Source organism: Homalodisca vitripennis, chromosome 4 (assembly GCF_021130785.1).
Source record: "Homalodisca vitripennis isolate AUS2020 chromosome 4, UT_GWSS_2.1, whole genome shotgun sequence".
In the NCBI taxonomy this organism is placed as follows: Eukaryota; Metazoa; Arthropoda; class Insecta; order Hemiptera; family Cicadellidae; genus Homalodisca; species Homalodisca vitripennis.
This window is the reverse complement of record NC_060210.1, coordinates 72,466,684-72,494,650: the sequence shown is the minus strand read 5'-3', so window position 1 is coordinate 72,494,650 and position 27,967 is coordinate 72,466,684. Positions and strand designations below refer to the sequence as shown.

The window sequence follows — 27,967 nt, the reverse complement described above, 5'->3', positions numbered from 1 at the left end:
ATTTCTTGTTTAGTTTTCGATTTTTGTGCTAAAATATATGTTATATTCCAATCAGTGAAGTAGCAAGAGTGCTATCTTAGAATAATATTACAATCTTTCAGTGTGTTTCAATACAAATTTCATATAAACATGATGAATCAGGATGGCCGGACATGTCTGATACAGCTAAGTTTATAAGTATGTGACACAACCTACATAGCTGTATGCTGTCATTCAGCCAAATATACCATATAAAACATAATAAATCTACATTTTGTTAGTAATTTCCAGTCAGAAATCATACAATATTTCCCTCCATCTTTTCAATTTTATGCCATTCTTGTTTTTAATTCAAGAATAAAAGGCTGATTTCAATTTTCCATCTTGAAAAAAATGGGTTGTTACTGACAGGTAACACAATTCGCTGCCAAGATCCACGTGTCAGCAGATAATCATATAAATTTGGTATTTTCCAAAATTGTGGATACAGCCTTTAATCTCTTCTTATTTATTATTAACTTGTGTTTCAAAGGACTTTCCTTAACAGAAGTGTGCAAGGCATTAATTAATTTTTAAAGTATGAATACAGGAATGTACCTTTTATGATGTAATCAAAAGTTCAACGACATGCTTTATTTTTACATCCTTTACACATGGATTGACTCAAAATTGACTATGTTTAAACTGTAGTTTAATATGTACAATGTATGGCACACTAAAACCCTTACAGTAGGTTTGTAACAGATTAATCATGTCTAGTTTTTCTTGTGTGTCATTAATATTTAGAATTTGAATGCTTACAATGCTTTTGGATGTTAAATAGTTTTTTTTTATCCAAAATTTATAACCCATTCAACTGTTTGTAATATGTAATAATAATAAATGTACATAGTAATCCCATTATATTGCCAAACCACCCATTAAGAACAATTAACTTTAAAAAAACAATCACTACATTTGTCAAGGAATGCAGTATATTTATAATTTCAACTAATGATATCACAGCCTTTTTTACACGATATTCAGCAAAGTATCTTTTCTTAACTATACAATATTCAGGTGAAAAATGTTGTATATAACCCACGAAGTCAACTTACTTGAAGACATCCAGACAAAACTGAATACTGGTAGACAAAATGAGTTTTAACACAGAAAAGGTTCTACTACCAGTGTCCACTTCTGTTTGGTCACCTTAAACACTACAGTTTTGAATACAATATTAGCTTTCATCTTCTGTTAGCTGTGGCTCTCGCCTGTGTATGAGTTGTCGGACTCCCGACATCCATTGACTGCACACAGGAGCATGGTCCACCATCAACCCTTTGTGTAGTTCATCAGCCTTCTCTGTCTCATTCTCTTTCAACGCTAAAATATTTACATCATTTACTGATAGAGAAAACAAGCAAAATACTAAAAATATGAAGAAATTCGACTTGTACACATGACATGGCATACTTCATCTTAACCAAATGGTTAAGTACTTTTAATTTCAAGGAGTTGATCATAGTCATTGTTGAGGTTAAACAAAAATGTGGAAATTACCACTACCTCACGATCTGAAAAGTTGTGTTCCAAGTGATTCTAGTTTATTTTTTAAATGATTTGTGGCATTTATGTTTATTTTACTTCCATTAAAAAAGAGGGAGGGGCTGATCCCCTTTTAAACCTTGTTCTACCTGTCCTCGTAAGCCACAAGCTTGTGTGAGGATCCATGAGTATCACAGAAGATCACAAAAAACAAAGGCTTGCTAAGTTGATAAATTTCCTTGATGACTACATCAAGCATGGTAGTGAACCTCTCGATCTCATCATAACTGGTGATGACACATAAGTGAAGCATGTTAATTGTGAGACAAACAGGCAATTTATAGAAAGGGGCACATATATTCTAGTAATTCTTTCATACTAACTGTGATAAGTCTCTATATCCACATTGTTGTTACCCACACATACCAGCAAGACTACAAACAAGGGGAAAATATCCACCACTACAACACGAGATTTGCAAAAGACAACAAATTTTCACTACACGACACTACATAGTACAGCAAGAAACCATGGTACATTGGATGTAAACTGTATAACGCTGTACCTGAATCACTCAACACACAACAACCTTTATACACACTGGAGGAATTTTTCACCATGACGCAGACCTACTAATCTTGTAAAGCAAGAAGACTGAAAACAATTCTATACTTTTGATGCCGTTACATTTCTTAATATTATAAATAAAGTATTTTGGTTGATTGATTGATTTTCCATAAAAGCAAGATAATGTGTCCAAACTCAGTCCCAGAAATATCATGGCAACTGTTTTCTGGGCCAATAAGGGTGTGATTTTTTTCCTTAAACAAGGCACGACAATCAATACAGAAAATGTTAGAAACACTGCAAAAACTATTGCGAGTGATACAAAACAATCATCAGAGAAAATTGAGCTCAAAAATGTTGTTTCTTTATGACAGTGCACATTCACACACAACCAATCATACCCAACAGTTTTTGGATGATTTTGGATAGATGTTCGATCATCCTCCATACAGTCCGGATCTAGTAACTATATAACTACCACCTCTTTTCACTAATGAAGACATAGCTCACAATGCAGCACACTGATATTCATACTGAACTTCACACCGGTTGGGAAAAAAATTGTGCACACTATGATATGGGATTGCGTTGAAAAGTAGCCTAAGGGGCTTTCAAATGTAAGTTTTTTCTTTCATTTTGTTTTTTTTTTTCAAAACGTCTGTCACTTTCTGGACAGCCCTCATATGTTTTATCTATACAAAAATTTGAACTTGACTCAAGAGTGAGTAAGTAATGAATATTTAAATTAATTTAATTGCCATATAACACTAGTAGAAAGTAACTAAGCATTAGTTTTAAATTTTAACATATTCTATAAAACATATAGTCTTCTGTAAATCCATACCATACTTTTACAGAAGAAAGTGTGAATTTTAAGCTTAATTTTGTTACAACTCATATAAAAGAAATTCCTTACCTTCAGATAATTCAACCAGTTTTTGTTGGATATTTTGACAGAGTTTATCATCAACCCACATTTTCTTCATGATATCTAATCTCCGCTGTATGTCAGTTTTGTCCTAAAAATATATTTCTTTGAGATATTTAGATTCAGTTTATTAACATGTACAATTTTGTACAAATGTGCAAGAAAAAAATCAAATCTAATTTTTAAACATTTGTTTAATTTGTAGCCTATTAGTTTGATGACCCCTGCCACCTCATCACACCTGAATCTTACAAAATGTAAAATGCCATTTTGAATCCAGGATTTATTTTTGTCAAGACGTACATGGTAGGTATTTTGAATATCTCATCTAATTAAAAATAAGGTAAGATTTCAAGAATTTATCCATTTCATTTCATTACAACATTATTTACTAAGTTATGGAGTTTTATAAACCAATTCAAACTTTAACTAACCACAAAAGATTTGATAAAAAATTTGATTAAAGACTTCTAGTTTTTCCATTCTTCTTAAATTTAACTTCTAAATTAAACTTTTTAATTGTTTTACTTGCTAGGATTCCTATTTAAAATATTTGATTCACCCCAAACTTTTCCATTTTGGGGAGGGGTGGATCAAAAATGTTCATAAATAAAAAAAAAACTTCTCATTTGGCCAATATAAACATGCCCCAAAGTAAATCACTTCATCTCTGTTAATAAGAAGGTTAATAGGTTGGGGCGGGGGTTAAGCCATAATGTATAAGACCACTGTAAAAATTATCACACTAACACTCAGACTAATCACATGGAGTGACATACACCATCACCAAACTAGTCCTAGACATGAGATGTACACCTTTAAAAAAGTCATTTTAATTTTCAATATTTCTGCAGCCTTATTTTTTAATTATTATTTTTGGAATGAAAACAATGGGTTATTGAGTACCCTATACAGGAAAAAGTGTCATCACAACTAATACTATGATTCTGCAAAAAAGTCAAATATAAGGACTAGTGGTCTACAACATGGTCTACACATATTTCAGAAAAATTGCTGTCTAAAAACATCTTCAAAAATTACAACAATAAATTATAAAAACTGTTTGGTATATACATTGATTATTAGTACAAGCTCTCAGTCTCTTATTGGAGAGGTGCAGACATATAAACATCTGTAGTATATTTATTGGTTTGTTAAATATCGAAAAATACCAAGGAAATATTTTATTTTGTTATGTTATATTTTGTGTGGTACATAAGCAAACACTTTTTTATATAAAGAGGCTTAAAGTTAAAATATAAATAAGAAACAATAATTTAATATAGCTTTTTATCATATCCACCAAGTTTAAGTTGGAGGGTGTGTTCAAAAATCAACCAACCTACACACAGAATATAATTACAGGGCAATAAAAATAATGCATTGACATTATTTTTAAATTTTAGAACAAGTAAATTACATTAAATGATTTTACCTTATATTGGCAATCTGACTTTGAGTTTAATACGTCGGTTAAATTATCCAGCACAGTTTGAAGTGCTTCAGATTGATTAAACACCTCGGCTGTTTTCATGCCTTCAGTGTGAGGAAGTTCTGCCACTGGTAGAACTAGAGCTGATGGAGGTGGGGGCAAAGTTGATTTATTACACAAAGGCAAAGGTGCTGTAGGATCCACCGGTATATGGTTCAATGGAGGAGACGCATGTAACGGAAAAGCAACTCTCTTATTCAAGACATTTCTAGGTTTAGATGATCTGGATTGAGTTGTTTGGCATTCATAAGAAAACAAAGGCGGATCATTCCATCCAGGATCACAGCTTGAGTTACCTGAAATAAAAAGATAATTAATCACCCACTGCAACTTTATTTGAATAGAAGAGGACTCTGCTATTTTAAAATATTCAAAAGCGTAATGAATATTATTTTGGTCATATTTCTCTACTTTATAAAATAATTTAACAGATTTTTCTATAACCTCACCTTTTACTTGGATTATTAAAAATTTGTTATATTATCTAAATAGATATTTGTCCATCTCGAACCAAATTAGGCAATATTATACCTGGTGATATTACTATTCACTTATTAATCCTACCAGACCAAATAAATGTGTTTCAAAAATTGTGTGGATTTTGATTTTTTTATGTGTAATTTTACAGTAACATCACTTTAATATTAATTTTATTTATGAATATCTTATTTATACACAAATAACAAACATTTACTTTTGTCCAAGAACTCTTAAATTAAAAAAAAGAGAAGCAGTAGCTTTAAGAACGTAAATTCATGATCTAGTTCAAATTCTATCTTGTTCTACATGCTACAGTGTATTGGCAATGATTGTTACTTACTATACAGTAAAACTAGTCTAGTTTTAAGTTTACACTAAAGAGTATGATGAAAAATTAGTATTTAAATTATAATTTCATACCTACATAGATTTTTAAATACTTAATATATTATAAATACCTGTATTAAATATAAAAAATAAAGTAGTAATATTAAAATTGTAATGATTTTTTTTATTTTTTTATCAAGTACGTGTAGGAAAAGTGATTATTATCTGGGAAAGAAGACATTACAAATATATTTTAATAATGAATGTACACATTAAAAAAATTATTCTGATATATAGAATTAAATTAGAATATTACTTTAAATTTAAAACATATTCAAAATTTTCTATGTTCAGTTCAAGATTACTTATTCCTATTGTTTTAAAACAATACATCAATCAATCAATTTATTGTTATAAGACTTTTTACAAATATTAAAAAATTCAGTATTCCAGCACAACACCAAGTCTAGATTTACTTATAAGTACAAATTACAGATAAACTATTACATTTAAAATTCAGACTTTTTTATAATTTTGTGTATGTGAGTGTAAAAAGAGTTGTTAAAACAATGGTACGAATTAGTTAAAATAAATTATTTCAATTAAATGGTAATTAAGACATTTAAAACAATGGCATCAGTCAAAAAAATTAAAATTTAAAAATTAATATCTATCAATAACAATAAATTATTGATTGATTACTTGTCTATTGTTTTAAAACAAAATTGACTGTAGGAAATATGGTTAAGTGGTTCTCACTGTATCTCTCTATTATCTATTTTTAATTATAAGAATATTGATCTATTTAAAGCTTTTTATTAATCTCAGAAAGAACTTTCATTCTATTATTTTTTTTAGTTCGGTTGTCTCTTAGTACAATACTATAATATTATTAATTTCCGTGTGACAAATTGTTATATTGTATTTTTTCAAAACTTCATTTAATCTTGATTTTTTAACTGTAATCCTTTGTATATAAAAGATTTGGAGATTTATGATCAATGTTTATTACATTTTTTATAATATCTTCAAACCCTTTTGAAACATAATTTTTTAACTGCCCTAGCCAAACACATATTGAAGAAGTATTTTATAACATTCGATCTGAATTTTTATAGATTAGTATTAAATCTGCAGCCCATAAATCATCAATTTCAAAATTATAACTTTTATCTGTTTAAACTTGTTTCTTACTGGTGCATGAATTTCTTTAGCTTCAATCTCTATTTCTCCTTTCTTTAATTCTGTTTTTAATAATTACTGGCTTTTCATTAGGATTCTTAATAAATTTACTTTGATTTGTTTTATATTTTGAACATTTTGCTGCGATTCCTTACACACTATTTTGAGTTAACAATTTTAGACTCTGTATTTTTAGTTTTCTTTTTACACTTATGGCAGTGAAATAAATAATCTTCCAATTATAATATTATTAATTCTCAATTTTTAAATTTTGTTTAAATTATTTAAAATTTTAGTTTTTACTTTATTTTCTTCATTACTTCATCCAGTACTGTTTTAACTCGACACTCCAAGACAACTCGTTTATCATCTTTGGAACTCAGTGCTAATTTATGACTGTATACAATTATTGATGATTATAGCTTTTAATGCATGTCATCTCTCTAAATTCTACTATAAACATTTCTTTAGATTTTCTACTGTTATAATTTTATTGAAAAAATTTCTCTTAATTCTTTGACATCTAACTTGTTTTTATCAAGGTATTTATATGAGTAAATATCTCAATACACAAAATTCTTCTACAGTTTCTCCATTCAACTCATTTTTTAAATTCCCAATAACTGTCTTATTTTTATTAGTGTAACACTCGTGATCCTTTAGATAATCACTTGCATCAAACTCATGCACATTTTCTTTATTAATTTTATGTGGATCTTTGTTCATTTCCATGAAACAGAGATTCAAATTTCTTCAGTCTGCCGTGATAAAACTCGTACATTAGCAATTTTGATAGGCCTAAGACTGAAAATTAACTTAAATTTAACTTCTTGCTTGTACTGTCCGAGGTGTAGTGCAATTTTCATCAAAGATATTAAAGCATTTTAAGTTAGTTTTCTTAGTCTGTTTCATTGAAAACTCCTTATTTCCTAGTTTGATACATCTAATTCTAACATTTTCCAAACTTTTTTAAACACACAAGTATTCATACATTTATAAAAACCTTACTCAAAATCACTTGGGGATTTTGTTTTTATGTCAGAATTAAAATCTATGTTTCTGATCAACAACTCTATTAACATATTTCAAAAGCATTCCTTGTTCTAAATAATAGTTTTAATTTCTAGAACAACATACTCATTTTTATTTAGTAGTGTTGTGCAAAGTTACTTGTTAAAATGTTCTGCGGCAAGCAGCAAGTCTCTATGATTTTCATGTAAATTTGCTGGATATTCTAAATTTAATTCAAAAATATAACCGTAAGATACTTGGTCAGTTACAACAAATTGTTTCTTTCCACTTTTCTGTTGTAAATGTTATAGGATCAATCCACTTTATATCTTTATACAGTAAACTTTGTGAAAAAGCACATCGATAAAGATTATTTGCATCAACATAAAGTAGATAATTTTTAGGTTTAGGTTGATCAAAATTGCTCAAATATTTGTTATTTGCTTGCACATATCTCTTAATACAATGAGAAATTCCACCTCTAATTCCTTGAGATTCAAAACAAAATAATGTATGATATTGATAATATCATCAAGTTATTCATGATAAATACAACCAAAACATTCAATATAAACAACTAAATAACAATTGCAGGCCGCTTATTAAAGTCTACCCGAGAAAATATGGTGTGTTCTTTTGGATAGCTTCTATTATTGGCCATTGCCCTGCTACATAGAATAATATAGTCAGGTGAGTGTAATATTTTTTGGTCTCAAGCACTACTGATAAGCATTTTTAGAATTTAATATTTGACTAATCGTTACTATCTCGAGTGATGTTTTTTGTTCGTCACTAACAGCATATTATGCCATATTATGGCATCACCTTTGGCACTGATGGCACTTGGCTGTCATTCTATTCAACTGCTAGTTCCATTTACAATTTTTTTTAATGTTTAGCCTTTCCAAAATTTAATTTTGTTTTGAGCTTATTTACATTTTAAGCATTCTTCTTTTGAAAAAAAAAAACAAGAATTAGCCTATTATGATATGGCTAGAATAATTATTTACCTTTTACTTTAAACCATTACACTTCTAGGGTTTGGGAAAGCATTTTCGCTGTAGTATGATAAACAGTCACCACCACAATCGAATCAATGATATTCATGATTATCGTAACTACCAAAAGAGGAATGTTGAATCGAATATGTTATAGGTATTTCAAATTACAGTATACAAAAATTACAGCTGTTTTCATATCTAAAAAAGTAATAATTTAATGATGAATAAAAAAACTATCTAGCTGCTTTCTATACAGCAGCAATCAGTTGGAGTCATATATCAAAACTGAACATTTACTGAGAGCAATAAGCCAATAAGAATCAAATTTGACATAGACCAAGGAAATTAGAATAATTATTTATGGAAGAAAACTCTTTATTTATGTGTTGAGATTATATTCTGGAGCTATAGCAATCAAACTGACCTTTTCTTTGCATTCTTCAAACGTCAAACTTGAAATAAATAAACAGTCGTGTAAACAGGGCTATGTAATAATTACGCAACTTGTTGGGGGGCAGCACTGAATAATAATTAATCTGAGTCTGATAAACCTTATAACTCATAAAATATTTATAAGTTAACAGAAAAATTAATTAACACGCAAAACACTTATAACCTAAACGTCTAATCCACGTGAAACAAACAGATTTCATCCACAGAGTTGACAAGTCAGCAGGCACTGATCTGACAGTGACACTGACGACGTTAGTGAACAACGACGGTACTGCCTTTTTCTATTTGCAGAAATGTATACAGACTATAACATTGTGCTGCTTTACTATTGTCTATCTTGTGATCCCTTTGTATCTTGTAATATGGACAATCAAATTGTGTATTTACGTTTTTTCACTGTAGCTGGATCAATAGAATACAAGTTATACAGTATAAGAAAATACAATACTTTTGTCGTAAATGAATACTGTAATATAGTAGGATGAACTCAGGATGCGTTAGACTATGAGTTATACCAGAAGCCCAAATATATATATATATATATATATATATATATATATATATATATATATATATATATATATATATGAAGACTTGAAATAAATAACGGGCTAAGTGCCAAAAATTACGAAATGGTTCTTTTTTAATATGTTTCTGAATGTAAAGCCCTACATACCTATACAGGGTGATTCATGAAGTTCTCCCCCCACTTCTACAGCACATTGTACTAGTAAAAATAATGAAAAAATGTTATATAAACATAGGTCCGAAAACGCTTCGTTAGCGAGTTACAGCTAGCGAAAGATTTCGCCTGAATTCCTGGGTAAAGAGTAAAATAAAGCCATACTGAACTTTTGGAAAGGTTAATTAAGTAAGAAATATCGTGGATTCTTATGTATTTTTACCTGATAAAGCTAATAAAATAGGTTTCAGAACTGTACCTGTAGTAGTTTTTGAGGGATTCAGGGTTAAATGCAAAAAATTGGGGCACGAAACAATGTTTTTTTTAAGTTTGATGTACAATAACTTTGTTAAATTGGTAATAAATACATAAAATCAACAAACATTAATTGTAGAGAATTTAATTCTGAGAAAATTGATATAATCAAAGTCTAAAATAAAACAGAAATAAGTACCAAAAAATCGATTTTATTCAGTATAATAAATTACTAGTTTTAAGCAAAATGAATCATGTTGGGCCAACCGTACGCACCTTTTTATAATAGATGTTCGAAAATGAGGCCATCATTATCAATAAATTTTGCAGCACGTTTGTGTATTGCTTTTGTTGCGTTTCTTAATTTTTCAGGATTTCCCTGTATCTGCACAGCCGAATCCATAATACGGGCAATTAATTCATCACGAGAATTCACTTTTGTCTTGTATACAATGTCTTTCATCCATCCCCAGATGCAATAATCCAATGGAGATAGATCTGGTGATCTTGGTGGCCAAGGGTGAGGCCCTCCACGACCAATCCAGTGTCCAGGAAATTGATGATTTAAGTAAGCAGAAACGGCACGTGAAAAGTGGTGAGGTGCTCCGTCATGCTGGAAGTACAAATTTTGTCTGAGATGTAAAGGAACATTCTCTAACAGCTGCGGCAACTCTTCTTGAAGGAAATGCAAATAGAACTCAGCATTTAGGCGTCCAGGTAATATGAAAGGTCCAATCAGCCGATTGTGCAAAAGGCCACACAGACATTGACGCTAAATCGGTGTTGAAAGTTCTGTTCCACTACCTCATGTGGATTTTCTTCTGCCCATGAGTGTTCATCGTGCAAGTTATTGACACCATCCCGAGTGAATTGTGCCTCATCCGTAAACAAAATACGCTTGTAGAGTTGATTATTAATATTCAAAAAGTTGCAAAACTCCAAGCGAAGCGGACCATCCCCTAGCTGTAGATGTTGAACCTTTTGTTTATGAAACGGATAAAATTTGTTTCGATTAAGTAACCTCCACACCGTTGACTGTGAAACTCCTATCCGCCTAGAAATACGTCGTGTACTTACACCTGGACTGCGGTGAACAGCATTAATAACAATATCATCATCAAGTTGGACAGCTCGTTCATAATTTGTTCTAGTACTTGGTAGTGATCCTGTTTCCCGAAGTGTACGAAAAGTTCCTGAAATTGTTTTGGTATCTGGAATCCTCCTATTAGGGTAACGTAGTTCATATTCTTCTACAGCAGCTCTAGCATTACCATTACAGTAACCCAAAATAAAAAATATCAGCGTATTCCTCTGATGTAAATAAGTAAGGCATTTTTTCGCTGAATAAACAATCGAATTATAACTCAAAGAAAAGTTGCATTTAATAACACGATTCACAGAACCCGATCTCCTGCTGTAGCTTGCAAAACACCACTAATACACAGTTCTAACGTAACAGTACAGAATACCATTTTTGATCAGCTGTTATTCGTGCGTTACCAACTTAGAAATTAATAAAACAAAAAACTGCATTTCGATGATTAGTAAACAATAATGGGAAAATGTTTGCTTCATTTATTTTCGAACATTTGAAGTAAATTTTTATTAAAAAAAAATACAACGTAATAAAACATGATATTTTTATTTACAAACAAATTTATTTAACAGTTAATCTTGTTTTCTCAATTTATCTCATCATTAAGGAACAAACATTTTGTTTTTGTTTTATTTTAACTAAATGCCGTACGGTATTTCTTTACAGCTAGTAATGTATTATACTGAATAAAATCGATTTTTTGGTACTTATTTCTGTTTTATTTTAGACTTTGATTATATCAATTTTCTCAGAATTAAATTCTCTACAATTAATGTTTGTTGATTTTATGTATTTATTACCAATTTAACAAAGTTATTGTACATCAAACTTAAAAAAACATTGTTTCGTGCCCCAATTTTTTGCATTTAACCCTGAATCCCTCAAAAACTACTACAGGTACAGTTCTGAAACCTATTTTATTAGCTTTATCAGGTAAAAATACATAAGAATCCACGATATTTCTTACTTAATTAACCTTTCCAAAAGTTCAGTATGGCTTTATTTTACTCTTTACCCAGGAATTCAGGCGAAATCTTTCGCTAGCTGTAACTCGCTAACGAAGCGTTTTCGGACCTATGTTTATATAACATTTTTTCATTATTTTTACTAGTACAATGTGCTGTAGAAGTGGGGGGAGAACTTCATGAATCACCCTGTATAACGGGGTAAGTGCCAAATGCATTGGAAGTAGTTTTAAAAAAATCCGATAGACTGCGCCATGGGCTATGTGCCACCCGCCTAACCTATATGACGGGATAAGTGCCACTTCCAGTTTTAGTCAGCTTGCTGTTGTTTATTTACAAGGGGTAAAGTGAACTGTTTGAGGTTATGTTAGTGTTCAAAAGAAAAACAGGAAGAAAGGAGAAGGTACAATCCAGCAGGAGATGAAATTACGAAGAAGTAAAGGATTGGCATACATAACTAAGAAGAAACAAATTGTTAGTGCTAAGGAAGAACCTAGTACTAGGGTAAGTGTTTTTTAATTGATTAATAGTTATTAAGGATAATAATATCATCGCTGTCGTGTATCAAAACTTTTTAAATCAAAAGGCATGGGTTTCAAATACCATAGGAAATACGAAATTAACACAGGTTAGACATAGTTAAGAAATTTTGAAGGCTTGAAATATAGGGCTAAGTGGCTGACACTCAGTAATGTCAGCTACTAACATAGGTTTTATTTTACAGGCAATTTGCAAATGTAAGAACGAGTGTAAGACGATCAGTTCTGATTGGAAGTTGAAGCTCTTTACTGATTTTTACAACTTGGAGGATAATGTCAAACAAAACAACCTTCTCATGGGACTTCTAATTCTCATACCAGTAAAAAGAAGGCGACATGGTAACTACACAAATGAGAAGGACATTAGAAAGCAATGCACTATTTGCTTTACTCTACCAAATGAAGGAGGTGGTGTGTTCAGTGTTTGTAAACAAACTTTTTTGGATACATTCTCCATAAACAAGAGGCGAGTTGAAACATTAGTGAGTGCGAAAAAATTGGGCATGACCTCATACACTGAAAAAAGAGGTAATAAATTGAAAACAAGGAAATTCTCTCAAGAACATGAAATGCTTGTTGTTGGACACATAAACACTTTCCCACGTGATGAGAGCCATTACACAAGGAATAAAAGTTCGAGGAAATATCTTAGCCAAGATCTAAGCATAAATAGAATGTATGAACTCAAAGAACTCCACACTGACTCTCCGATAACTTATCGTTACTATTTTAGTACTTTCAAGAAACATTTCCCAGACTTATCCTTCCGTCTTCCAAGAACAGACACATGTGATATTTTGAAAGCCCAGAGACAGGGCAGCCCTGGAAACAGAGAGTTACAATTTAAAATTGAAAATCACCATAGGAAAGCTGCAAAAGCTTTATCTGTAATGAAAGACGATTTAACCAACTCAAAAGATTCTAATCATAGATCTTGCACTGTATCTATGGATCTTCAGCAGGTGCTGTCACTGCCATGTTTAACACACAACAAAATGTATTATTCACGACAGTTTTATCCTGGTATAATTTATGTATTCATGTGGGTGACTCCAATACAGGAAATATGTTTTTATGGAATGAGTCAATAACAGGCAGAGGAAGTAACGAAATTGCTTCTTGTTTTTTGAAGTCCTTAAATAATGGAATAACCAACAAAAAGGTTCTCAATGTGTGGAGTGATAATTGTTTGGACAAAACAAGAACAAAATGTTATTGTTATTGTGGTACTATCTTATCTCTACAGAACAGTTTCATGAAATTAATCAAAAGTTCTTGGTACCGGGGCACTCTTTTATGAGCTGTGACAGGGACTTTGCGCTCATTGAAAAAAGGAAGCGTGTTGAAAAATGCGAAACACCAATGGATTTGGTTAGTTTGATAGCGAATGCAAACAGGCAAAACCCATATACAGTCACACTAATGGCTCCTGAAGATTTCTTTGACTTTAAATCCGCTGCTGAAAACACTTTGGATACTAAAAAGTTAGAAATATCCAAGGTACACTGGATTCAAGTATCTAAAGGCAACGTGAAAGTAAAAACAAGGAGGACATTGAATGAAATGGAAGCATGGAAAGAATGTAATGTGCTGAAGAAAAATGTGGAAATGGGACTAATTAAGGACAAGCTTTTCAACTTGAGTTGTAAGAACAGATTAATAGAAGATAAGAAAAAAGATTTGCGTCAATTATTACCATTTCTTAAAAATGAAAGCAAGATATTCTATGAAGAAATTTTGCAAATGTAATCAATGGCACATAGCCCATTAAATAGGTTTATGACATGGCACATAGCCCATTAAATAGGTTTATGACTTGGCACTTAGCCCATGTTACACTTTTGTATTTTTTAACTCTTAAATGATTCTAGATACATGTCTGATTTTTAGGTATATTGTGTATCTTGTAAAAACTATAATAAAATTATAATCTCAATACTGTACGTAGTTATTTCACCCAACAGAAAAACTTGGTTATCTCAAAACTTTGTTTTTGGCACTTAGCACGTTATTTATTTCAAGTCTTCATATATATATATATATATATATATATATATATATATATATATATATATATATATATATATATATATATAACTTGCCCACATTTTGCAAGAGAGAGAGAGAGAGGCGATTATCCCACCAGGTTGCGAGAGAACTTGCACAACTGCTAACTGCTGCCACATAATGTGAAAAGGATAAGCAATTTTAATCACGAGTACTGTTGTAAATACTTGCAACAGTTGCATCGCTGTTTGCTGTTGTATCGGGAGTCAACGCAAAATCTGTTCACACACGACAGATTAATCTCTACAATATTTATAATTGCAATTTTTATGTTCGACACCGCTCTCAAGTCCTCGCGAATAGCTGTCTAACACTACTCACAACTCCGCTTGCGGTACGTAGAGCTATAATAGCTCTAATTGCTATGTTTAAAAGTCAGAAATAAAAATCTTTATTTCAGACAACGATCAACTGTACAATATCGTCAATAGATTCGGGGTTTAAAAATAAATCAGAAATTGTATTTGTCTTTAGGCCATGATTGGCAATTGACATCGTCATGATCATTTCATTAATAAAATGAAAATGGCCACAAACTTGTAAAATAATAAAAGGCCGTAGATTCAAAGATAAACACTGACCAGGACTAAAGTAGCATTACATTTCTAAAGTAAACCGATACAAATCTAACAATAATAACAAGAGGAGATACGTCAACAACACAATAGATATCTCAAAAAATAAAAATCAACAGTACAGTAACAATGTGACGGCCCATTAAGAAAGCCCCTGACCATTTGACACTGTGAGGTTAATATTATTATTGACCAGTGAAGTACTACAGTATTTATATTGTAGTACTACCAACCAACGATTCTTCGTTGTTCCTAACAGTAAAATTTAAGTACTATTACTTACAAAATATCTACCGTCACCTAAATTATTAAAAGGAAATAAGGAACAGTGATTATTATATATTTATTTAGTAAGATATAAGTCCAAGTAATAGTTGCTCGGAATATTCTAGTTGATCTCAACTGAGTTGTTAAGCGGAAGTAGCCCGATACCCGTGGCAGCTTTAGCTGCAGCTGGCTGAGGAATTTGCTGATTCTGCTGACTCCAGCCTGTGTCTGGCCAAGTTGTGTCGTTTCTAGACTCTGTTACGCCCAAGTAAATCGTTTGGGAGCAGCACCGTACGGAGTCTAGTCCGCCATTTTAATAAAAATTTGTAGCGAAAAAGTATGTGCGTGGAGTGAGTTGATCGCCGGTACTCGAACTTAACGCGTCGCTCCGTGTTTGCCCTTCCCTCTAAAATCTAAATTTTTTAACCTACTGTTTCGCTGATGAATGATTAATATATTTTAAAAGTACAGTTTAGGGAATGTGAATAGTATCGTAATAATTATTAATGTGAAAGATTAAATTAAAATCAGATTTTTGCGGCCAACTAGTTTTCTGATTATCTAATTCCCAAGTCCCGTCTCGTCCGTTACAAGTGGTGTCAGGTGTGAAGGTGCGGTTCAAAAGTCCGTGATTAAACTGTTTCCACGTTTCTGCGAGTCCTACGGAGCTGAGAAACCCTGTGGAGATGGGACTGCGGATCATCAGCGATTCCAGTAAGTAAAAATAATCTATTACGCTTAACCTAAGCTAGCAATAATAATCAGCTAACAGATTAATTAATAGTTCTTCTATTAAAAATTTATTTTGTATATTTTTAGAGGAAGGGCACAAATATTAATCAATTAGTTGAAATTTGAACATAATCTGGTAATATATTATCAATTTAAATTAAAGCATATTTGGAAAACGTATTTAAATTTGATAGTGATGCATTGATTTAGGCATCAGCTCAGACTATCATAAAGGCAGTGAAGCCTGACAGTCCACGTTAACTGCTACTTATTCTTAGTTAACAGTATTTTAACTATAACCCTAACTTGTTTAACATACAATAGAAGCTTTTAAACTAACCTAGTATTAGTATAAACTAATATTAGAATAACCATACCTAGTGTGTTAAAGTGCGTTGGAAGCCGTCTGGGCGTCATTGAAAATGGCTGATAATTAATTATAATTGATTGATTGAATTTAATGTCAAATTAAAATAAATAGAATAATAATAACTTGAGACATCGACTCTGAAAAATATAGAGTCGCATTGTGGCTAATTTTCCATGTCAGGTCAAAAGACGCCAGCGCATTTGACATACTATAGAAATTAATTAATTATTGATTGTTTATTATTTATTATTGATTGCGATAGTATGAACTTACAACATAAGTAGTAGAATCAAAGGAAAATTAGAATTGAACGGTTACCGATTCAATAAGTGACAACTAGCTATTCTATGATAATTTCGGAATTTAATTCGATATTTTGAGCTAAGGACTTAGTCGAAATTTTTGGACTTTACTGATAACTGTAGGGTGCCTATGGCGGTGTGAGGAATAGCTTAGTGACTAATTCAATATTAAAACTTGTTATTGACTAAAAAGTTTATTCATAAATCAGGAACTAAATTTATCGAATTTTAAATTTAAAATATTAAACGCTACGTGGACTTAGGCGTATAACTGTGATGATTAGTTAGACATTTGAAGAGATATTGCGTAAGGGTTTGATTTAATGACGAGTAACTAAAAAAATTAATTGATTAATTGAACGTGACAATTTTTAAAATTATTTGAAGAGTTGAGTTAGTGTATGGAATTTTCATTTCCCCTTTGGAATTTAGTATTGGCATACACTATGAACGCGTATCTCTTGAAAAAGGAAGAGAATCAATATGAATTGAAAATCCGCGGACAGCCTACTTCCGGTACGGCTGAGGATTTAAGAAAACGGCTGACGAAGTGTGTTAAGGCAGGTACGCCTATTGATCAGGCTGTCTTAGCTTCCTTAAATGTAGATGAGGAACTGGAGGCCTGTGAAGATAAATATAAGTCATTGGCTGCCTCCGCGAATGAATATGAGGGGGACTATACAGACACTGAAGGTCAGCGTCTTCAAGCCAGGATGTGGCATAACTATTTAAGGGCGGGACGTATACCAATAGGCGCATTAGGTGACAAAAGTATCGCAAAACGTCATGAGGTGTTAATGGATAAGACCAAAAAACTGTGTGACGCGGCCGAAGCCAAGAAAGACGCGGCAAACGTCGAAGCTGAAAATTCAACAGCCGAGCAGACCCCGCGGCCCAAAAATGCGGATGTGAAATCGCCTCCAGAGGCAACAAGCCACATCACCGTCGGTGCACTTGCGCGACAAATAGATTCAACCGTCGCGATCACACCGCAACAAAATTTTAACTTAACGTCATCCGCACATAGTAGAGGAGTGCCTGTGTATAAATGGGGCTTACAATTTGACGGCCAATCACAGAGCGTAGGGGCGTTTCTGCAGAGAGCAGAAGAACTGCGCAGAGCTCGAGGGGTCACCACAACCGAACTGTTTGATTCGGCAGTGGATTTGTTCACGGGACCTGCCCTAACGTGGTATCGATCCACGATAGGCCGTCTCAGAAACTGGGAACAGCTGTGTAGGGATATGGAACTGGTCTTCCAACATCCTGACCATGACATATACCTACAGCAAGAGATATTCAATCGAGTCCAAGCCGAAACGGAACCCATTGACTTATTTATCGCTGCGATGGAGGGGTTGTACAGTCGCTTGTCAACACCCGTAGTGGAAGAAGTAAAGCTTAGGCAAATATTGCATAACTTACATCCCCAGCTGCAAGACCGGCTTGCTCTTTTCGATGTTACCTCTCTTGAACAACTGAGAGTGATGGGTAGAAAGGCAGAAGCGGGACGCTTGAGGTCCATCACCACGCGTGCGGTAGCGTCTAACGTGGGTGTACTCGAACCAGACTTAGCATATCCTCCTCCTCCTCGCGGGCCGACTCGGGGCAATGCCCGTCCCACGCCTGAACGCAAGGTGTTCCAGGCAGCCAATACCTCAGATATTACATGTTTTAATTGCCATATGAAAGGCCACATCTCTCGGGACTGCAGGAATAAAAGAGAGGAGCGCTCTAGTCGAATAACGTGCTGGCGTTGCAACAAGGCAGGCCACATACAGAAAGATTGTAGAGTTCGACTAGACTCTAAAAGACCTCATTCGGGAAACGGGAGCGGGGTAAGTGGATCCACCGACACGAAGCCCCGGAATTAAAGGAAGCTGTTTCGCAGCTACCTACTAAGGTGAACCTAAATATGTGTACGACTCGTAAGAACTGCACTACTGAGAAGCAGGTCAGGACTGTCCCCGAGATTCGAGATGTGGTAGATGAACTTGTAGCCATCGGTAAGATAGAAGATGCAGAGGGAAAGGTCCTAATTGACACTGGAGCGCAGGTTTCCCTCGTAAAAAGAGGAGCCTCATCCGCTGAGCTCACCAAACCAGACGTAATTTTGAAAGGTATTTCTGGTAGGACATTGAAAACTTACGGGCGACAAGAGTTGACTTTAAAAATGAAACCGGGCGTTGAAGTGGTAGGAAATTTTGTAGTTGGGAACCTCCCTAAGGGATACCTAGCCGTACTTGGTTGCGATATTTTGGGCAAAGGAAACGGAGAAATAAATGTTGAACATGGTCTACTTCGGTTGTATGGTGGAGACATTTGGTTAAATCGGATAAAGAAAGGGGAGGCCGTGCCGGATCCTAACCGTCCCTCAGCTAGCTGTGCACCTCCAAAACAGCAACGCTATGTGTACTGCTGTAGCGATGTGAAAATTCCGCCCCGGTGTGAAAAGATTATCCAAGTGAAGACTAACCGATGTGCCACCGGTTCCGACGACTTAGAGGGAAAGGACGTGGTGATTGAACCCCCTGACTTTATCATGCACGGTGTTTATCTTGCTCGAACCCTGACAAAGGTAAAAGAAAACCGCTGTTGGGTCAAGACCGTAAACGCAAGTGCTGAGGAGTTAACTCTACCCAAGAACTTGAAGTTAGAAACGCTCGACAGAGATTTCGACCCAGTGGAGGGAGGAAATCCTGTGCGACAAAAACTACTAGTTTTAGCAGACAGTCATGGTCGTGGACTCCAGGAAATACTATCCGAAAGACTACCTAGAAATTTTGATGTAGAAGTCTTTTTCATGCCCAATGGAAAACTAAAACAAGTAACCTCGAAATTTGGTAGTACTATTGATACATTGACCGAGAACGACACGGTGATCTTGATAGGGGGAACAAACGATGTTGACAAGTGTGCGCCTTACCCGTTAACCCTGAAACAAGCATTTGAAAATTTTCCGGTGAAGTGGAAAGCGAGAGTAACTGTTCTGTCGATATTTGACCGCTATGATCAAGACCTCAAATCCGAACTTGGAGATGCCAACGGAATTCTTAAATCCATCATTCAAAATTTAGCTAAAAATAGAGATAAAATTCAACAGGGTAGGATTGAATTTCTAGACCTCAAAGGAAAATTAAGCCATAACATGTACACAAAGCACGGGTTGCATCTGAACCAACAGGGTAAAGTGAAATTGGCCACTGTTGTGCGCGACATAGCACTTCATAGCTACAAAAGGCCACAGGCAAGAGTAGGCATGGTGAGTCGTTCTGACGAATCCGACTTAGAGGCGTGCTTGGACGAGAAGCTTACGCATTTGCCAAGTCACGAGCGAGACCTTGTGAAGTCCACTCTCATGGAATTCAAAAATGTTCTTGCTCACAGTGAAGACCAACCCCTGGGTTGTACTTCGGCAGTGACACATGTCATACGAACCGGGAATGCAGCCCCTATTTACAAAAAAGCGTATCGCGTACCATACCATCAGAAGGCCACACTTGACGAATTAGTTAAAGATCAACTAAACAAACTAAACAAAGGTATCATTGTTCCTAGTCAGAGCGAGTGGGCATCGCCTGTAGTACTTGTGCCTAAGAAATCTCCCGACGATACCCCTATATTAAGGTTTTGTGTCGACTACAGAGGACTTAATGCGGTGACCACCCCTGACGTGTACCCCCTCCCGAACATCACAGAAACACTGGACTCACTTGGCGGGTGCCAGATGTTCACGACGTTAGATCTCCGGTCTGGGTATCACCAGATTCGAGTTGACGAAGATAGCCGACCAAAAACAGCATTCAATGTCCCCGGCGGACATTATGAGTATCAGCGTATGCTATTTGGACTAAACACGGCTCCGGCTACTTTCCAAAGACTAATGGACTCAGTGTTAATGGGCTTGAAAGGTGAGAAATGCCTTGTCTACTTGGATGACATAATTTTGTTTTCCAGGGACTTGCTATCGAAATTACAAAATGTGAACCTGACAGTACAACTTAGTAAATGTAATTTTGTGGTCAATGAAGTCAGCTATCTAGGTCATGTAATCACTAAGAAAGGTGTTGAACCAGATCCTGGAAAGGTATCGGCTGTAAGGGACTTCCCTGTGCCCACTACGGTGAAGGACGTGCGCTCTTTCCTAGGCTTGGCTGGCTATTATCGGCGTTTTATTGACGGTTTTGCCACCATTGGACGTCCACTATTCGAGTTGACCAAACAGGATAGCGAATTTGTGTGGACACCAGAATGTCAGGAGGCTTTTGAGCTCTTAAAGACAAAACTAATATCTGCTCCTGTGTTGATATACCCTGACTTTACCAAGCCGTTCATATTAGCGACAGACGCGAGTACTGTTGCCTTAGGAGCAGTCCTCTCACAGGAGATGGATGGCCGGGAACACCCCGTAGCGTACTGTTCTAGAACATTATTCCCAGCCGAGAAGAACTACTCGACAACCGAGCGCGAATTACTTAGTCTAGTCTGGAGTACAAAATATTTCAGATGCTACTTGTTGGGGCGTCCTTTCAAAGTAATCACCGATCACTCCGCTCTAAAGTGGATGATGTCGCTTAAGGACCCTAGCAGTAGGCTGATGAGATGGTCGTTGCGACTAGCTGAGTTTGATTTCACGGTAGAACATAAAGCCGGAAAAAAACACACTAACGCGGATGGGCTAAGTCGCGCAGTGCGAGCGGTTAAACAGGAAGTGCTCCCTGTCGTTGACCTTGAGTTAATTAGAACACGTCAACGCGAAGATCCCGTAGTTCAGGGTTTGAGACAAGCCAAGAACTTCCGGATGAGCCCGGAGAAGGTCCTGTACCGTTTGAGCTCGGGTGAAAAGAAAATTGTAGTACCAACTTCCTTAGTCCAGGAGATAATTAGGATCAATCATGATTTGCCCACAGCCGGACACGCCGGAGTGGCAAAAACACTAGACCGGGTGAAACAGAAGTTCTGGTGGAGAGGTATGGAAAGAGACGTTATGAATTACGTCAGGACATGTCGTAGCTGTAGCCAACGAACGAATTACGGTAAAGCGAAAGCGCCCCTGGGTGACGTCTTCAACGAACCCCAGGAGCCCTTCGAAGTGATAGCGGCAGATATAGTTGGTCCTCTGCCCATTAGCGAATCCCGCAACGTTTATATTCTCAGTGTTATGGATCACTTCTCCAGATACTGTGAGTTTGTTCCACTGCCAGATCAGACCACCGAAAGTGTTGCTCGAGCACTAGTGCAGAGGGTGATAACCAAGTTTGGCGTGCCAAAGGCCTTAGTTACCGATCAAGGAGCTAACTTTACATCCGGCTTAATTAAAGACTTATGCAAATTTCTGCACGTTCGAAAATCCAAACTACTGGTTTTCATCCTCAGAGTAATGGCAGACTGGAGCGGGTCCACTCCACTGTGATGAGAATGTTGAGTCATTTTGTTAACCGGAACCAGACCAATTGGGATGAATACTTGCCTTATGTCACCATGGCCTATAACTCCCAATCTCATGAGAGTACTGGGTATTCTCCGTATGAGTTAATCTTTGGTCGGAAAATGGAGGTTCCTATGGAAGCGGATCTGAAGATTACGGATGAGACAGATATATATGACAATCATATCGAAGCCCTCCGGGAGAAACTACAGGAAGCTTACAAGGAAACTGCAGTGCTTAAAGCCAGAGCCCGAGGCCGTAATGAAAGTCATAAGTATAATAAGAAAGCTAAATCAACCGAATTCCGTGAAGGGCAGTTTGTATTATTGCATGTACCCAGTATAGGACGTCATCGTGTAAAGAAATTATCAAAACTATGGAAAGGACCATATCCCATAGTTAGAGTGGTATCACCTCTAAATGTTGTTCTTCGAATACGAAAGCGAGAGGTCGTCGTGCACGTGAACCGTATCAAACCTTATAAGGAACGTCCGCGTCCTTCGACCGCGCAGAAAGAAAAGCAAGACGAGAATAGTTCCAGTGACGAAGAGGTAGATTATAGTGGTCTGCAGAACTTAAACGGAGGTGTAAAGAGTGACGATGAAACCCAAGCCCCGGTAGCAGTAGCCGGGCCTGCAAGTATCGGACGCCCAAAACGGAGTAAGAAAGAACCCGCGAGATGGGGTGACTTTGTTACACTTTTGAAGAGCTTTGGAATAGTTGGGGAATAGTGCTCGCTACATAGCCTGGGAAAAGGTGCATATCGAATTTGATAGTGTCACATGAAATCATAGATGTTCTGTTGTAGGCCTTTTAGGCGTTTTGTTGATCCTGGAAGGTGTCCTCTGCTTCCACCAGGGTGTCATATTCGAGAAAGAAGGGGACGTTTTACTTACAGACAGCTACTGGACTGTGGTGCTCCAGTATAACCTGACAGGAGTGGAAGAGGAAAACAGAAATCTAAGTATAATCTTGGTAAAGGTAAGAGGTCAGTATGATGAGTTTTTCCAAAATCTTCTCTCGCAAAACAACAGCTTACATACTATAGTGCATGACCTTGAAACCAGTTTCAGATACGAATATTATGGACTACAAAAGATGGTGACCGACTACGTTGGCAAAACGAGTGACTTGGTCACTCTGCTGCCGCGTACCCAAAAGAAGCGCGGTCTGTTTGATGCCGGTGGTCATGTACTAAAATTCTTGTTTGGAACTGTAATCGATAGCGATTTGGAAGTTATGAATAGTAAGATAGATGATGCCAATATAAGGAATGATGAAATATATCATGACACAAAAGATCAATTAACTGTCTTAGATAACATGCACTCAGAAATTTTAAATCATTCGAGGGTAATAAATAAAATGATTTACATCTTGAAAGCGTATCACCAAGTGATGCATGACAACATGGCTCAAAACTCCAGAACAGAATCCGTTTTCTCAAGTTTGTTTAATACTCTTTTCCAATACTTAAAATTAAGTTGTGCCTTGTCAGAAATTAAAGATGCCATTAACCTTGCTGTACAAAGAATGAATCAACTTCACCAAGCTGTAGAGGACTTGGCTGCTAATAGGATGACTAGCAACCTATTACCCCCTCATCAGTTCCTAGAAGTCCTGAAATCTGTAAAACAGGTTATACCACCACCTGCAAAATTATTCTTAGACGTTAAGTTAGAAAACCTCCATAGCTTCTATAAATTTGCAATAATCAAATCGTATGCTACGGAAACACAGCTTAGAGTACTCATTAAGCTCCCCTTGAAAAATGATAACCAAGTGTATGAAGTTTTCAATGTAATAACTTATCCTGTTTTTGACCCTTCTCTAAAAAGATGGGTGAAGTGGGAAGTAGACGACCAAAAATTAATAGTTAGCAAGGACAGACAAACCTATACCGTTTATTCATCTGACCATTACCGAAGTGAGTGTAGTTTCGGCCCTTTAACAGTGTGTCCTCTGTCGGAAGTGATATTTAATGTACACCAACGACCAAATTGTCCAATTGAACTTTTGCTGAAAGAGAAAATTACGTTGTGCACTAGAAAGTTGATATCCGGCCTGAAATCCCCAGTCCTAATTAGAACTCCAACCCGATGGATCTATACTACCTCGGGTGAAGCCAAAGTAGTATTGAATTGCTTTAGACGGGATGCTGGTCTAAACGTTAGTACAACCATTCTGAAAGGGGTGGGTGAAATTCCGAATCGGGATCGATGTGACCTGATTGCAGACGGGTACAGGATGCCTGCCCGATTCTTCGGCAGCTCCTGGCACTCGAGCGATTTTGGAAAGATAACTTTTCCTGAAGTAGATGGGATATATAGTAAAGAAGAAACCGAACTGTTGAATCAGGACGTGAATGATACTTTGAAGGTCCTCCAAGCATTGGATGACCAATTTGGCACTCTAAGCGTAAAGGAGTATTCTTTAGAGAGTACTTTCCAGCACCTCAGAGTCAATCGTTTTAAGCATCGTATAGTTAAGCAGGTCATATTGAGTGGATCTACGATTACTGTGTTATTAATTGTTGTTTTTATCTGTTTGAGATATCGAGTACGAGTTGCCAATCTGCTCCGTGCCAGCCTGAGAGGTAACCGACGGCACCCCGAAGCTACCCGGACCGATGCGGAACTCAGAGACCTTGGGAAGTCGATTGTCCCAGATAAGCAGACCGTTAGAGAGAGTAACCAACCAGAACGAGAGTGTGTGCCAGGAGGATCTGGTATTATCGCATAACCGAAATCCAAGCTTGGTGTGTACTAGCCGTTACGTATGTGTCAGACGTATGAGGATCCTATGAACATAAGTGAATTCTAATATTGTGTTGAGCTCAACCTGAATGAGGAACTTTCGACAGTGTTTCTAGATTGACGTGTCTCCGTGTGAACTTACAAGGGTCGACCCATGGTGCACTTATCATAGGCCTTGAACAGGAAAATCGAAGTTTTCTAATATTGGGACCATTTACAGGGGTTTAGTTAGTAAGTAACAAGATCTTGCCATGTTTCGTCATAGTATAACTTTTGTAACATTGTAAAAATTTAACGTTGTATTATTAATTTGTAACGAGTAGTCGTAGGGTTTCATTGGAGGCTGGTAAGGGAGAATTTTTCATAAATTAATATTATGATCAATATCCAATGAGTGATATCTGGTGTCCACAGAAAGGTAAAGCCGGCATCCCCTCCCCCTTATATCCATTCCTATCGCTTCCCAATACTGGACTGTGGATGCCTAAAGAAAATAAATTATTAATACATGATGAGCACACAGCAATTAAGACTGTGGTGAATGCCTTGCTGTGGGATCTCCCGGGCCCCATCAGCAAGACAACTGCTGTACCGTTGCCAGCCCTACCAAGATGTTACGCAAGCACTTTTAATATTATTTTAAACTAGCTCACGAATAATACTCAAACTCCAATAGTATATAGATAATTGTTTAAGGAAACTATAGGTTGTAATTCGTGAATTTTTGCTGTTCAAGTGAGCTAAATAGTACTTGCTGTTTTAATGTGTTGCTATGTTAATCGTATGCATGCCTCTAAATTTAGTTTTCAAAATGCTAGATTAAGAAAATATCAAGTGAACACTGTTTGGCACTGCTAGGTGTATGGCAATGCCAACGACTTTAGGTTCTGTTATAAGGATTCTAGTTGCCTCGTTTTTGGCTATTAATGGCAGTATATATGTCAATTTGTATATTGGTATTTTTTTTAACTTAAAATGTGTATTCTCGTTTTAGTAGTAAGACCTTGTGACTTAACAACTGTTCCAATTTTAAAGGGGTGACTGACCTACGGCGGCCCCGAGTGAAAGCCCATGCGGCCTCACCTATACTGGGCAAGTAGCGGTTAAAATTTCCTAATCGACACACTTAAATACCTTTTTTTGTAATAATTGGATCTTAGCAATCCACTGTGGTGTGCTCGACCAAAAAAAGGAGTAGGAAACTAAAATTAACGATCTCCTCCTTCTCCATAATCCCACAAATAGTTGTTGTGTCACTAAGGGTTGTTGTTTAAAGCATGTTTGGTTGCCTAGTGTTAGAGTGTCTTTCTTGTTGTGAGCGTATTAATTATAGATGTCACTATTCAACAACCATGTTACTTTAATTATTATGTTAAATTTCATTTCATTTTCTGAAACGAAATTTGTTATTGCTGAGTACGTTAGTCGACCTTGAATTTTGAAGTTTATTTTTTAATTAATGAAGCTTTTGTTTTATTGACTTTCAGTGAAGGGAGAGGCACACCCGAGCGACGTATGTTTGCAAGTTTCCATCGATTTTTAGCGAGATATATTAGTACGAATTTAACTTCGAAAGAGAGTCCAGATAAGGACATCCAACATTTTTTTCTTTTTTTCTATTTCAATACCTAAATATCAGTTGAGATTAGCTGAAACAAATTCCTAAATCAATTAAAAAAAAAAAAAAAAAAAAAAAAACAAGGGAAACCTATTGAACATTGGACTTACCGTTTTATGTTACCTCATGCTGAGGACAGCATGGTCTAAGGGTGAGGGGTGTGTGACGGCCCATTAAGAAAGCCCCTGACCATTTGACACTGTGAGGTTAATATTATTATTGACCAGTGAAGTACTACAGTATTTATATTGTAGTACTACCAACCAACGATTCTTCATTGTTCCTAACAGTAAAATGTAAGTACTATTACTTACAAAATATCTACCGTCACCTAAATTATTAAAAGGAAATAAGGAACAGTGATTATTATATATTTATTTAGTAAGATATAAGTCCAAGTAATAGTTGCTCGGAATATTCTAGTTGATCTCAACTGAGTTGTTAAGCGGAAGTAGCCCGATACCCGTGGCAGCTTTAGCTGCAGCTGGCTGAGGAATTTGCTGATTCTGCTGACTCCAGCCTGTGTCTGGCCAAGTTGTGTCGTTTCTAGACTCTGTTACGCCCAAGTAAATCGTTTGGGAGCAGCACCGTACGGAGTCTAGTCCGCCATTTTAATAAAAATTTGTAGCGAAAAAGTATGTGCGTGGAGTGAGTTGATCGCCGGTACTCGAACGTAACGCGTCGCTCCGTGTTTGCCCTTCCCTCTAAAATCTAAATTTTTTAACCTACTGTTTTGCTGATGAATGATTAATATATTTTAAAAGTACAGTTTAGGGAATGTGAATAGTATCGTAATAATTATTAATGTGAAAGATTAAATTAAAATCAGATTTTTGCGGCCAACTAGTTTTCTGATTATCTAATTCCCAAGTCCCGTCTCGTCCGTTACAACAAGTCAGCAATACATTAAAATCCAACAATAAATAAATAAAAGGTCAATACTAAAATATATATCGAAGACAACAGTAATACAAGGTAACAAATTTTAAAACATTAGAAAGAACAAAGACAAATAAGAATATGCAGTCAGTATCATTATATGACAGATACTCATGTGTAGTATAAAATGGATGCTTAAGTAACCAATATTATACATTTATTATAAATCTACATTGTTTCAACAGTGTGTGCTATGTACCCCAATTTATACAAAACTTGAGCTGACATTAGCTGAGAATTTATAACTGCGTTTTACCAAATCTAACAAAATCTTTATTTATTAAATGATTATTTGCAATATTATGAGAAGGCAGACTTCCGCTTAAAACATAATTACTAAAATTAGTCTTAATATTAAGAACACAAAAATAAATTTATAAGTTATAGACAGTAGACATAGAGTCTTTAACGAACAAAGGTCTACAACTT

At 35.5% G+C, this 27,967-nt stretch overlaps 1 protein-coding gene across 1 annotated transcript; it reads right to left on the bottom strand.

The window, feature by feature from the left end:
• Window positions 1–935: 935 nt before the first annotated feature.
• Window positions 936–9,299, bottom strand: LOC124359536 (steroid receptor RNA activator 1). The gene is made up of 4 exons (XM_046812350.1): window positions 8,919–9,299; window positions 4,437–4,789; window positions 2,990–3,092; window positions 936–1,344 (listed from the first exon to the last, which is right to left on the bottom strand). Exons 1-4 carry the CDS (start codon window positions 8,929–8,931, stop codon window positions 1,199–1,201), a joined length of 615 nt encoding a protein of 204 aa, XP_046668306.1. The 5' UTR covers window positions 8,932–9,299; the 3' UTR covers window positions 936–1,198.
• Between the last annotated feature and the right edge of the window lie 18,668 nt (window positions 9,300–27,967).